General features: G+C 40.6%; 1 protein-coding gene across 1 annotated transcript in view; it reads right to left on the bottom strand.

Moving 5' to 3' along the window:
• Positions 1–7,837: 7,837 nt before the first annotated feature.
• The window catches only part of LOC116895891 (heat shock 70 kDa protein 4L-like), a 30,573-nt gene continuing 22,905 nt past the window's right edge, over positions 7,838–15,505 (bottom strand). The window contains exon 14 of the mRNA XM_032896980.1: positions 7,838–8,092. Within this exon, the coding sequence (XP_032752871.1) occupies positions 8,015–8,092 (78 nt within the window). The 3' untranslated portion in view covers positions 7,838–8,014. The remainder of the gene's footprint in view (positions 8,093–15,505) is intronic.

Here is a 15,505-nt window from a genome sequence, read left to right on the forward strand (position 1 = left end):
TGCCCATGTCTGCATACCTCAAGTTAAGGGCAAGATAACTCATCTTTTCCAGTCCACCTTGTAACTTTTGAGGACACTGCCCCTATAACCCACAGCTCAGAAGATCTTTAAGCGTGTCTAACAAGCTCTATCCTCTAAGATTCCCCAAATTGCTATTTTGATTTCTCAAGGCCTCTTTCCTGTCCTCCCTAAAACTCTAATTGCTGGAAATCTTAATATACTAATATTTTAATGATCGGTACAATGTCCTTCTGATTCTATTAGATGCTAGCTGGCTTACAGATTTCCAGTCTTAACCACATTTGTTCTCCTCTCAATTTCTTTCTTTCTTCGGTTTATTTCCTCTGGTGTTATTGTTTTCCTTGACTTTCTTACACAGCTTCTCATTGCTCCTCATTATATGACCTTATAACTACAGGACAAACATAGAAATAACATAAGGGTGAAAACCTTATTGTGGCTTTTATATGTACCCCAAACCACATGATAGATGCTATTCCCAATGCAGTGCTGTTGGGAGGCATGGGAAAGGAGAGCTTGGCGGGGACTGGTGGGAGGAGGTCTTCTGGTCCCTGGGGTATGTGCCCGTGGGGGACAGCGGGCAAATCTTTCCTTTCCCTCTATGTTTTACTTTTAGCCAGAGGTGGAATATTCTTTTCTCAGCCTGGATTCCACGCTCCTTGCACCAGACTTAACAGCAACAGCCAAAATCCTTGGATAAACAAACCTGCAAAGCTATGAGCCAAATAGACCTTTGCTCTTTATAAATTGGTCAAATCAGGAATTTGTTATAGTCATGGAGAGAGTGACTATCAAGCTACTGTAATTAAGGTATGTTTGGCTGGCTAGTGATTCCACGACATGGTTGAGGTGAAGCTATTTGTTCTGTCTCTGCCAAATTTAATAAGTTGAAAAATTTAGGTTATTAAGTGGATTCTTACTCTAGCACAAAAATACTGAAATATAAGACCTAAAACATACTGACACATAGGTGTATTAGGCTAGTGGGGCCTTTGAATATAAAAAGAAGTCAAAACAGGGCCACCATTCAGCAGAACTATATCAGTAAAAATTTAATGGGGTAGTTAAGACACAGCCAGAAATTATGAGCATTGTCTGTCAGCCCAGCATTAGGGAGGTGGAGGTACTTGGATCAGAATTTAATTTGAGCCAGCCTAAAGTGAGCAGGGAAAAGAAGGTAAGGAAGAAAAAAATCAAAACAAATAAAACAAGTTTTAAAAAACAGACTCTTAAACAGGACATTTCTGGGGTCTGCAAAACAAACCTCCAAATGGATTTTGGAAGTCTCTTAATGAGATAAAAGAATCATCTTATACATAATAGTCAGATTACATTTTTGCTTATGATAAAAATTTTGAAGAGCTTTCTACCAAAATAGTGAAAGTTGTGTTCCAAAACTTCCAAGTGCAGACATGAGAATGATGCGGTGGCACTGTAACCAGGCAACTTGGGAGGCAGGGCATCAAGTTCAAGGCAGCCTGAACTGCTTTCACTTTTCATTTCCCCATTCTGTAAGCACAAATTCATTAAGTCTAGAACAGATCTATAGTTTCAAGATGAAAAGATGAGGAAAGAACGAACTAACTCACCAGGCCGTGTTAGCTTGGCAAGAGATGATAAAACAAACCCTCTGAAAAGAAAAAAGAAAGCCTCCTCCAAACCAGTAAAAGGCTAAATAGCCAAAAGCCTGATCAGTCTCTTCTTCCCTTTCTTCTTTCTAGGAGATAATCAACAGGTCTCCACTCTAATTCTATGTGTACTAATGCTCAGGAAATAAGCAGGGCAGGGGTGCATACATCTGTGAAGGGTGTGCTCTCCTGGTTGGGAAAATGGTCTGTAGGATGTTTTGTCTTTGCCCTAATTTATGCTAGAGTCCCCGGTGTCATGTTGTCACTCCCTGGGCTTTCCATGTTTCTATAAACTTGGACAGAACATCAATGTGATTCATCTATCAAAACTTTGCTTGTTTCAGACCTTTTCAAAACATGAGTCTTTTCTTCCCCTGTGGCCAGGACCCTAGGACAGGTCACTGTCTCAATGAATAACCTGTTTCTCTGGCCCTTTCCTTTGTATGCTGGTCCATATCTTCAGTAGGCGTTAATGGTATCCTGAGTTATATACTATCTTTGCTCTTTTAATTCTTCATTTTCAATCTTGTTTACCTGCTTTCTTAATACTCAACTATTAAATAATGTCTTCTCAGAAGGACATTCAATTTTAAGCCACAAACACATATTATCACATCACCCATCACTAATTTTTTCAATTGTTTTAATTTCCTTCAAAGCACTTAAAAGCTGGAGAACTTTTACACTGTTGATCTCCTGTATTCTCTGCCTTCATCCATGAAGTTAAGTCATTGATCCACGGACTCTACTTGAAGATCTTACCCCAAGCACCAACTATCACAACCCTGCCTCAGAGCTTCCAGGCATTTAAGGAAATGATGTACATAAAAAGAAGGAACAATCGCACATGCGGTAGATATCTTGATCTTCTGGATGGAAACAAGTATTAATATTGGCTCATTTAGCAATCACAGTCAAAACAACTGCATTTTAAAGTCACTTTGTGTTAGTGTTATAGTCAGGTCCAGTTGTCCCAATTTGATGCAGGGGGCATGGCAGGTTGTCATGAAGGCGTTGTAAGCATAAAGGAATAACGGGGTTGGGTGCACGTAGGCCCTGCTGGTTGCTTCCATGGCAACAGGCCTCTCTTGCCAGCTAATCAGTGACATTTTGTGGCCATGTTTTCCAAATGAGTTTTGAAAATGTCAATAATCCCGAGTTATTAGCTCCATGCAGAATATCCGTGTAACTGTGGAAAGTTTTTGGCAGTGGGCCAAGGAAGCAATCCAGCGTGTTCTGCTCACTGATACGTCTGGGTCCTCGATTTGAAAGCTTCTAAGTGAGACACGGTCCATGAACTTATCGCAGATGCATACATGCATTTCATAACTAGATACCACAAAAGGAATTGATGGCAGAGCCACTTAGAAAGTGATATACCTTACAAATCAAAGTCGCCTTTAGTTTATCCTATATCCTCTCATTTGTTATCTCAATAGGTTAATATGGTAGGGCATTTGGACGTCTGTGTGGTTAATGTAAAGAGCATAAAAGAAATAATAGAAACTCGTTCAGTTTAGCTTTATGGATTGGCCCATCCATCTTCAAATATATTTGATGTAGCGATAATCACAGAGAAAAGAAGGAAGGAGGATGGAGAATTAAGGGATGAGGTTCGAGTGCACACCAGTGTTAGAGAGAAGGTTCACACGTGGGTGGTGGAGAAAGTCCACGCCACCCTTGATAGAGAAAGTACACACGATGATGGTGCAGGTTCCACACCAGCCACGCGAGAAGAACTTAGAGCCTAGTGGTGGGGCTACCTCATGCTCCTCTCTAATAATGGAGAAAATGATCTTTCCCAAACACCTCAAGCAATAGCTCCTCTCCATGTGGAACAGAGATCTCCAATAATCATGTTAGACCATAACTACTCTCAGCTCCCACAGACAGATCAACTCCATCTGCCACATGTGCATCTAAACCATTCGTCTGAATTCTTATCTAGCCTTTTAGTCAGTATTGAAATACTGTGCCTTGTTATTTATGTTTTTCCTTATCATTGTATTTTCTTGTCACACTAAGACAAGTGCAGAGTCTCTGTGAATCGAGGTAAGCAATCTGCCAGTATTAACACATCCATGAGGAGTGTTGGATTACTTCTGTGCTCCTCATGCTTCCACGGTTCTGCATGAACAGGTTATCAGGTCCAAATCCAATAATTTTTCAGATCATGCATAATACTGCCCTACACACACACACACACACACACACACACACACACACACACACACACACACACACACACACCGTCACGTGTGCCACATGTGCCCATATTAAACACAAATACTTTTGTTCTCCCCTCAAGAAACTCTCAATTTTTTTATGAAGTCATGTTTTCTATGACCATGGTAAGCAAGACACTCATCTGTATAATCTATAAGTGAGATCCTCATGCTGCGGTGGCCGTTAGAATGGCCTGAATCTCTTTAATGAATCAGGGAATTATTTGCTGAATGAAGACTTCTTTTCCCTTGAAAATTCATTTCCTAGATAGTGTTATGCGGTTATTATGAATTCACAAATTCATATCTGAAGTGTTCTCTTGTGATGGTCGCTGTTTCAATCTAGGATGACCATAAAAAGTTAGCAGGCACTGAGTCATCTTAGCAACTGGACCGTCCTGCAGCGTGTCTACCTTGCAGCAGTGACTGTTAGGCTGGCTATGCACCCTGAGAAAGAACTGCTGTTACTCCATCATGCTGTGTGAGATGTCCCATGATTCTGCCTCAGGAGTAAGTGTATGGTTCACAGTTTAATTACTACGTGAGTCACCAGAGGAAGAGAATGCTGGGTGTAAATAATAGGTTTGTTCTTAGTGAGGTGCCATTCTCTTTCCTATAAATCTCTGACCTCCTGTGGCTGCTTCAAACAAAAATCACCATTATTTAAATTTCTGTATGTGGTTCACAGTCGAATGCACAGGATAGCCTAAATTACACCCAAGCACAACCATCAGCTCAGAAATGAGCATTCCAAAAAAAAATTATTATTGCTATTATAATATTACCACGCTTTAATAATACAAACAAAATCCTTTCATTTATAGTTGAGTGTTCTTGGAAAGATCCCACTTGACTAGAGCACAGATATTTCCCCAAATCCCTTAAAAAAAAGAACCCAACCTAGTCCTGGATGAAATTTTGAACAATTCATGTAAATTGACAGGAAATGATAGAACATTTAGTGCTGAAGAGAAGGCTTGGGAGTTAGGATGCCATGTTCCTCTACTATACAACCCCAGTTTGCTTCCTCGGGCCAGTGCGTAGGCATTCTCCATGGCTTGTAACTCTAGCTCCAGAGAATTTGATGTCCTCCAGTGATCTCCTTGGATACCTGTACATGAGGAACACATGCATGCATGAAAGCACAGAGAATGAATTTTCAAGCATTTTCAATTCAATATTGATAAATGTACAGATGCCTCCCACCGAGTTACAACGACATAATAATCCACAAATAAACGTTATGGGTGTCAACCTGGTTGGTCTTGGTATCTACAGGTTTTACATCTGTTCTTGTACCATCCACATAATCCCACTGGAGTCAAGACTTGATTCCCAAGGCCAGGAATTATGACAGTACACAAATGTTCTCAGCTGCCATCTTCTAGGTGATCCCATACTTGCAGAACGCTGCCTCTCTCAGTGTGCATGTCTGCTCGTAAGGACTGATTGCAGAATGACAGGCCATGATGGGGAGATGCGGGCTCTCCTGTGAACACTATGCTATACCCAGACATCTGCCAGACTTTGTGGCATGTCCCACGACTCCTGGCGTCTTCTACAGAGCCTGCTTCTTTTCCAGCTCTCCCATGTATTGATCTTAAACACACTTCTTAACCAATTCTACATTCCCAGACTTCCACTGCAAAGGCCTGGGCATTGCAATCTTTGATAGTGTTAGTTTCTGTCGGTGTGAAACAAGATTCTGAAAAGAAAGACAAAAGGCTGAAAACATTAATGAAGGGGGGAAGTGCCATTTAGAGTTTAAACTGTGGTCATTTTTATTACTCACTTAATGCAGGTATTTCTGTAAAACAAGAGGTCTCATCAGCCCTTACTCACTTAATAGAATGCTAATAGTTATGCTAATAAAAATACATAAAACTACTTTCCTCCCCTGTCTGGGAATGACTCTTCTCTTCCACAGTTGCTGGCCTGGGTGAAGCCCTAATGTCCTCCGGGTGTGTATGGTCCGGTGTTTCTTCTGCTAATGAGTTTGTTCTCCAAACACAGGAGTGTTTGTTTTGTATCATTTTACCGCATGCAGTACAGCTCTTGCCGTAGGCTGTTTGACAGAGTTTCAGTACTGTGGAGTTTGAACACAGTGGTAAGGCCCGAGGGCGTGTGATCTTTGAAAGGCTGTTACCCTCTGCTTTTTTAAATAAGCTGTCTGAAATAGAGCCCAAGTGTCCTAAGTTGAATGTGGTTATCTGCCCTGAGGTCAGCGTTTCAGCAATGTTTCTGCCTGTCTTTGGTGATACACTCTGGCCTCTGGAGGACATATATCTGAATGCACTCTTTGTGTGTGTGTGTGTGTGTGTGTGTGTGTGTGTGTGTGTGTGTGTGTGTGTCCCTTCTGGCTAAATGCATACAGCTTTAAGTATATGAACTGATTTTCCATTGATACTTTAAAGAGTTCGTTCAGCTCCTCTTCTGTGAATGATTGTGTGTACGCTCAGTGAAGAGGGTAATTAAGAAATCTGCTCATGTCTGTATCCATTTGCTACTGCTAATGAGGAAATGGAAGTGAATAAATTAGGAAGGAATATCTCTGAAAACTCAATTAATATAAAGTAGATCACTTAAGCTTAGGTATTTTACTGAGAAAATAACCCGGGCACTAAGACGAATCATTTAAAATGTTTGTAATGCGTAACTTCTAAGACTACATTGTAGGAACAAAATTCTATTAGAGAACTCATTTGGTGAAATGGCTATCCCAAAGATAGTATACCTCGGTCTTTTTAGCTACTTAAGAAAAAAGTCAGTATTGAGTTTAATATTATAAAGATTTAGCTTGGGGAAAATAACAAAGAGCCTCTGGAAAAATTTGTACCTGAAGTCAATCTTCAGTGAACAGCACTAAGAACACAATGGCCTGCTGTGCATTCTGTCCTGTTTTGTCCTTGAAGACTGAAGTATCACTCCAGCCTTCCCCACGGTTAAATAAGACAGTTCCAAGGCCTAAACACAACTGAATGGTGGGGATTTCAGTTCAGATAAAGCACAGGCCAGGTCCTTAAGATGGCTGGAAGTTCACTGTGCCTTTCCCCATTTAAGAAGCACCAACCCTGGAGCCAAGCCAAAAGGCAATTTAACAGCAGGAACTATAATTTAATCACATTATATCATATTACACTCATAACATTATGTATTTTACCTACTGATGTAACACATTATTATTACAAGTATTTATTTCCAAGACTTGGTACAGGTACCTTTCAAGGAATTAGCTCGCTTATTTAATAGTGTCATCTATTGATTGTTATTGGAATCAGTGATAGGTATATATAATGCAAGTATCAGCAAACGCCTCCCTACCCCAGATTAAGGTATTATTAACAAAAAGCAATTAAGAAAAGCAACACAACTATAAAATCTGAACCAAGGTCAGCATCACAGATGCACACCCAGCAGGTCAACAGTGCTTTAGCATTAGTGTGGACAAGTGTGGACAGCAGCTATCTTGACAAGTAGATCAACAGTTTCAAATGAAGAGTTACTCGAGGAGTGAAACATAAATCCATGCTACTAACAAAAGCAGCAAATGCTGGTGTTATTCCAACTCAAACCATACCAGTCCTCTTCTGAGGCCATTTCTTGATCATTTATGTGATGACAAACTGGATTCTTATGGCGATCATCAGTGAGATGTTCTAGGATGTCAGAACCTCCTGTTTGTTTTAATATTTAAGTGATAGCATTAGGGAACTAGGAAAGGGTCAGTGCTGGTGGCTCTAAACCACATTATCTTCAGTTTGTAGCCACAACAATAATGCAGTTAACCCTGCCTCTGCAACAAAAAGAGAGCAATGCAGCATCCTGTTCCTGCAGCCACAGAAGCTGAGGGCTGTGCAAGCAGAAGCTGTGGCTACAGTGGGTGGTTGCCGAGCACATAGCTAGTCCTGCATACTGGACACAAAGTATGTAAGGAGAGCTCAAACTGATTTGTATCGCCTATATTCAGCTAAAGCTTCACAGCAGCAATGGACATCAATATGCACTCAATATAGACACTTTTCGAAACTACTCCAAAAAACAAATGACAAAAGTAGTTAAGAACAACTGAACATATGTTGTGTGTACCAGGCATAAGGATGGATGGACCCTGTGGTTAACCCCTGTTGAATTACATGGAACCTAGTCCACTTCCATCTCTCCAGAGTCGGTGTGCTGGGAGCTTCCTTTGGGTGGATCTGGGCTGGTCTCTGAACCATTCTGTCCGCTCCATTGGATCCATTGTGCTCACTACTAGCTGTTTTATCTTTCGAGCTTCTACTTTTTGGTTTGGGCTTATAAACCATGGGGTTACAGAAATTATCCAGTTCCTGGAAGACAGAAAACAATGAGCCATGTCAAATACGCTACACAAACACTTAGATATTTGTTGGTCTTCTCTAATCTCTCATGCATCCTCATACATTTGAATATGTCACTATATTTAAAGGCAATTTTATTACTGTACTCTTTTGCCTTGTTTTGTTTCTTGAGTCAGAGTTTCTTTGTGTAGCTCTGGTTATCCCGAACTCACTGTGTAGACCAAGCTGGTTTGGAACTCAGAGATTCACCCACCTTTCCCTTCAGAGGGCTGGGATTAAAGGTGTGAGACACTACCACTCACCCAGCTACTGTACTTACTTAAAAAAATGTGAATTTGATTTTTAATTTCATGTGCACTGGTGTTTTGCCTGCCTGCATGTCTGTGTGTGTGTGTCACAGTCTCTGGAACGGGAGTGACAAAGCTGTGAGCATCCATGTGGGTGCTGGGAGCTGACCTCATGTCCAAGATCACTTATAGGTTGTTCACAATGAATTATGTCCTTATTTCCTTTCAAGTGAGAGCTGTGTTTAGCGCCTAGGAAAGGATTTTATTATATTTCATACCCTTTGTACAATATGTTGTAATGTCTATAATAAAAATATATTTTGATAGCTATATCACACATACAGCAATTCTTCGATTTATGCAATTTCTTAACTTGGAGTTTTGGGCAACAGTATACACCACCCTGGCATATATGTGTGTATGCTCTGACACAATGTTCCAGGAAACTGTACAGGTATAAATTGGTGAGGGAGAGTACCACTGTTCCACATCCTTCTAACTATGTGCCAAGCTTTAGGGAAACATGAGCACAGCAAATGGCAAAAGCCACCTGCATTCTCGTGACTAGGGACACACTTCTTTGTCAGCCCCTCTAGCTCAGAGTTTTCACCTACCATTTGCACAGTTTTGCTGCTATGTTCATACCTTTTGACATGTTTATTATTAACATTTATTAAAATTCAACGTTTATCTGAGATATATACAATTACAAACAGGATTTCACAGTGGAGGATTTCACACTCCAAAGACAGACCTAATGCAACCAAGTTGTTAAAGTCTCAAGGCCTCTGGATATGTAGGTGATCACATTGCTATTTCATTCTGTATTACTTCCAGAACTTAAAATCCAGCATGTGTGCAGCTTTGAAAAGGAGTTAACTCCATAAAACCTAGAGTTAGTCAGCAAAGCCAAGTCTGGCTAAATTGTTCCTCTGTCAGTTGATTATTTCTCAGAGGTGACATCCGTTAATTTTCAGTCCTTAAATGTGTTTTTAGTGCTCACACTAATTAAGGAGGAAGTTTGGCACTGGAGGCAGCTCAGCAGGATGCAGGGTGCCTGCTAGGCAAAACTGACTACCTGAGCTGTCCTTGAACCCACCTGGAAAGGGACAGCTGAGAATCAACCATCATGAGCTCTCCCCCCCACTCTCCCATGAGCCACGTGACCCTGCTGTCCTCAAGGTCATCAATGGGTGTGTTTTCAATGGAGTTTGAGTTGCTTACCTTGACTTTGTAACTATTTCTGACACTTTTACCACGGGATCTTTGAGTAAGACAATTTATTCTGTTGCTCATCTTACTGTTTAGCCAGTTCATGGAGTCACTGATGTACTTTTCCAACTTTTTTCCATTCAGCAGGATCCAGATGGATCATCTTTCATCCTATTAAAATAAATAAAATGGTAAAAGAGAAAAGTAACTGACTTTTAGTAAGCAATGGTTTGTTGATAATTTCTCCCTAAAATATTTTATATTCTTACTTATGACATACTTCATTTATATTCGTGTAAAATGCCACATATGAGATGACAAAAACAAAGAGACTATTTAGGGTAAAATGTAAAAATCAGTGCAGACTTGCAAAGGACTCTCAGAAGTTAGCTTTGGAAAGAACTACTATTGGAGGCTGTGTATTAGGCAAGAGAGGCTAGGATGGAGTAGAATTTATACAGATTAAGGCGAAAATAAGTGCACAGATATATAATGAGGGAGAAAGAAAATTCTTGAACATACCATAAAACTAGGTGGTGCATTCTTGATTTAAAAAAAAAGACAATGGAATTCTGTCTAAACAACACAGTGTCTACATCTAGGAAACCACTCCCAAAGCCAGGTTACATGAGTACCCAAAAGAGCAGAGAGAAGCAGCAACATAATACGAACTCAAGAAAATTTCCTGATAAGGATTATTGGCAGCCTAGAAAACAGGATGAACAGGAAGGGAAAGTGTTGAGGAAGGGAAGAGGGTAAGAGAACACACATGGCATGAAAGCACAGTGAGGGCGGGCAATCATGACAGGAAAGCATGATGCAGGAGGAAGCAGAAGGTGCAGGGATAAACCCAAACAAATTCCTTTGAAAAAGACAGAATGAAATTATACTGTATATGCTAATTAGAATGTTTTTATTAAAACAAACTTCTTTTAATGTCTTTATTTTCCCCCTATGTGTTTTCAGAAAGGGTCTCACCCTAGCTACCTCTATGTTTATCCTTATCTTCAGCCTTAGCCTCTTAAAGCATTGAGTTTAAGCCCCCAAGTTAAAAAAGCAGGGACCAGGAAGGGCCATTTTCAAAACTGTTAAAAGCTTTTTCAGACATTCAAGATTTCTTTATAAGATTGCAAATAATGTCCCACAGCTCTCTCTACCCAAATCCCATGGGGGAGGGGAGCTGGACTCTCAAAGTGCTGACAATTCTGAGAGCTCAGAGGAGACAACCACTTCTGCCCACATTCCTGGCCCAAAGGAACCTGCCTAGTGCCCTCTGGATATGGGCACCCAGAGCAGAGAGGGGCAGGACCCTTCCGGGTTTCTTTGAGCCCAGAGCTGAAAGTCATTTGCCTAGAGAGCTGACAACACCTGAGAGTAGAGGTAAGACCAACTTTCTGCTCCAAGCCACCTCTCTGGAGGCTTCAGGACACACAAACCCAGGAGCAGCTCTCTGTTCTCAGAATCGGATGAAAGAAAATAGGTCTATGGGAGTGCTGGCACACAGGACTACAGAGGGTCAAGCCACTGTCAGAGACAGCAAGACAAGCTAACAGAGAGACAACCTGATGGCCAGAGGCAAGCGCAGGAACCTAAGCAACAGAAATCAAGACTTCTTGGCATCATTAGAGCCCAGTTCTTCCACCAAAGCAAATACTGATGTCCCAACACATTGGAAAAGCAAGATTTGGATTTAAATCACATCTCATGGTGAAGATAGAGGACTTTAAAGACATAAATAACTCCCTTTAAAAATATAACACAGGTAAACAAGTAGAAGCCCTTAAAGAGGAAACACAAAATCCATTAAAGAATTACAGAAAGAATCAAAGGTGAAGGAACTGGACAAAACCATACAGGATTTAAAAATGGAAATAGAAACAATAAATGAAGAAAAAAAGAGAGACAACTGTGGGAGATAGAAAACCTAGGAAGGAGATCAGGGGACATAATGCAAGCATCACCAACAGAGTACAAGAGATAGAAGAGAGAATCTTAGGGGCAGAAGACACCAGAAATCACCGACTCAACCCTCCAAAGATAATGTAAAATGCAAAAAAGCTCTAGCCCCAAAAATCCAGGAAATCCAGGACACAATGTGAAGATCAAACCTAAGGATAACAGGTATAAAGAGGGTGAAGACTCCCAACGAAAGGGCCAGTAAATATCTTTAACAAAATTATAGAAGAAAACTTCCCTAACCTAAAGAAAGAGATGCCCATAAACATACAAGAAGCCTACAGAACTCCAAATAGATTGGACCAGAAAAGAAATTCCTCCCATCACATGTCACATGATAGTCAAAACACCAAATGCATAAAACAAAGAAAGAATATTAAAAGCAGTAAGGGAAAAAGGTCAAGTGACATATAAAGGCAGACCTATAAGAATTACACCAGACTTCTCACCAGAGACTATGAAAGCCAGAAGATCCTGGACAGATGTCATACAGACCCTAAGAGAACACAAATGTCAGCCCAAGTTACTGTATTCAGCAAAACTCTCAATTAACATAGATGGAAAAACCAAGATATTCCATGACAAACCAAATTTACACAATATCTTTCTAGAAATGTCATCCCTGAGTGAGGTAACCCAATCAAAAACACATGTGGTATGCACTCATTGCTAAGTGGATATTAGCCCCCAAATCTGAACTGCCCAAGATATAATCCACAGGCCACATGAAGCTCAAGAAGGATGACCAAGTGTTGTCCTTCAGTCTTTCTTAGAAGGGGAACAAAAATATTCATAGGAGGATATGGAGTTCAGAGCAGAGACTGAAGGAATGGCCATTCAGAGTTGCCCCACCTGGGGATACAGCCCATATATACATGTAAGCAAGCATACCTTATAAGCAAGATAATACCCAAAACTAGACAATATTGATGAAGCCAAGAAGTGCATGGTACAAGAGCCTGTTATAGTTGTCTCCTGAGAGGCTCTTCCAGAGCATGTCAAATACAGAGGTGAGTGCTAGCAGCAAATCATTGAACTGAGAACGGGGTCCTCATTGGAGGAGTTAGAGAAAGGACTGAAGGAGCTGAAGAAGCTTGCAACCCCATTAAGAATAACAATGCCAACCAACCAGTCCCAGGGACTAAACCACTACACAAAGAGTACCCTTGGACAGACCCATGGCTCCAGCTGCATATGTAGCAGAGGTTGGCCTTATTGGGCACCAGTGGGAGGAGAAGCCCTTGTCCTGCCAGGAATGGACCCCCCAGTATGGGGGAATGTCAGAGGGGGAGGCAGGCAGGAAGGAGTGATTGGAGAGGGGAACACCCTTTATAGAAGAAGGGGAAATGGGAGAGGGGCTTATGGCCGGAAACCAGGAAGGAACAACATTCACATGCAAATAAAAAATATCCAATCACTTTAAAAAAAGGAAAAAAGATTACAAATTACATTATCACATGGACTTGGCTTCTAGGCTGCTATATTTTATTGTTTCTTATTGCCTCAGGGATTAAGTTGTATTTGCTAGTTTATTTGCATTAATCATCAAATATGCTTTGTAAAAATTATCTATAGCCTGAGCCTTATCCCAGAACTCTTATATCTAACCAACTAGAGGCTTTGTAAAGTTTGAAATTTCTACAATTACAATTTAATAAACTCATTACATTATCACCTACTTTTTGAAGTTTTCTCCTTGTCAAAATATTTAAAATGCAATCCATCCATATTAAAAACTCTGGGGTAGTTTTGGACTGTTATATGTATACCTTATAAGCAAGATAAATGCAAACCTCTAATCACTTCTGGTCCTTCACTATCTGGTTCGAATTTTCACCATTTCTTGATTGTATTATTCTAGCCTACGAATTACCAGATGCTTCACAACCTAAGTCAAGTCAGATCGGTTCTAGACTCTAAAACCTCCAAGCTGCCTGTGTCATAGTAAACCTCACCTTTTCACAGTGGTTAAGCAGGGGTGAGGCCTTCTGTGGTCAGGAGTCTGCTCCCCCCCTTCCTAGACTTAAGTCCCAGCAGCTTCATTGTCTCTTCAATCCCCAGTGTGCGAGAGGCAGGCATGGGCAAGGGGGTGTAGTGACACATATCTGAAGGTCAGAGGGCAACCTACAGCAGTCAGGTGTTTCTGACCATCACAAGTGACCTTAGGATTAAATGTCAGGCTCAGCAGCCTTGATGCATGAAGCCATCTCACTAGCTCATAGTTCTGTTGTCAAGAACATTTCCTTTCTATACATTCTGAGCCCTGGCTTCCGTCAATTCTTTTCTGATCTCTCTCTCTCTCTCTCTCTCTCTCTCAATGGTTGGCCTTCTTTCAAACATAGCTCCTGGAGGTTCCTTACCTTTTCAATAGCCCCTTTACCAGCAGTTGATTTTCCAACTGAAGCATATGAGAACAAACAGGCCCAGAATTTCTTTTTGCTAGAGTCCAGGACCCACAAAACATCCTGGTACATAATTAGAACTCGCATGCCTAATCAAATAAAGTCTGGTTTGCTATGGATGATATCTTAAACCCATACACTCATGATGACCACTAAAGTCATTGGAGCACCAACCATGCCAGATTTAAAATGTGGTTGATACTCTGTCTGCCTCATTCTGTACTTTTCCATTATCAATATTTCTGTTTGTGAGAACATAAGAAGATTGGGCTAGCCAAATTATAAATTTTCTTTCAACACACAGAATTCTTACTTCTGAAATAAAGAATTAAATTGTATATTGGAAAAAAATGTACACACAGAGGGTATATACACACTGATACCAGCTGATTCAGTGTAACTGACTACCATCATTTACTATGTGTAATCCAACAATCTGCTTAAGCATTCAATTTCCTCTCCTCTTCTTCCTTTTCCTCTTCCTCCTCTTCTTCCTCCTCCTTTTTGTTGTTGGTATTTTTGTTTTGTTTTTTGTTTTTTGTATTTTTGGGGTTTTTTTGAGACAGGGTTTCTCTGTGTTCTAAGTCCTGGCTATCTAGGACTCGCTTTGTAGTCCAGGCTGGCCTAGAACTAACAGAGATCTGGCTCTATCTGCAGACCTCCTGAGGCCTGGGATTAAAGACATATGCCACCATGCCCAGCTCAAGCACCCAGAGTTTTCTAATATTTGAATTTAGACAACAGTATTCATAGTTCATATTAAATACCCTGGGGAAAACAGTGTGAAAACAGCCACTCACAGTGCTTACGATTTACTAAGTGCTTGGTAAATCTAAGCTTCTGGGATGATGGGATGCCTCAATGATTCTGCTGCTGCTCTCCTTAGCATATGAATGCAATGTCAACATCAATGATCAAATCTGGTATTAACTGAGTATCAGGCAGTGACCAGTAAACCTGACCTCATGGGACAAGTTCAACAAGATGTCTTACTCCTTTTGAGTTTTCTGAAATAGACCTGTATCTACTGGTCTGCTGCAATTCAATGGAGGCAATGAAGACATGGACATAGGGGAGATTATAATGTGAACCAGTAATCTCTATCAAGTCTGTTTAGATGCCTGACTAGCCACTTACTGCTTTATCCAAAGGGACACATGACATAGATTACCTTACCTGAGGCTTCAAAACAGTGGAGAATGGAGAGAGTTTTTGGGTGTGTATGAAGAAAAAAAGGAGATTATGGATGATGAATGATAGATGGAAGATCAACAACAAATCAGGCAAGAAGCCTAGCTTGGTAGTTTAGAGTCAGGGAAAACCTTTTCTCATGTAAGAAACACAAAAATGAAAACAGTGCATTTTGCAACTGGGTTAAACTTAAGCTATGATTTCAGGAAATTCTAAAAGGTTGAAAAAGTCTCAGATTTTAAATGTCCTGAATCCTCTACTGGT

This window comes from Rattus rattus, chromosome 3 (assembly GCF_011064425.1).
Source record: "Rattus rattus isolate New Zealand chromosome 3, Rrattus_CSIRO_v1, whole genome shotgun sequence".
NCBI classification, from domain to species: Eukaryota; Metazoa; Chordata; class Mammalia; order Rodentia; family Muridae; genus Rattus; species Rattus rattus.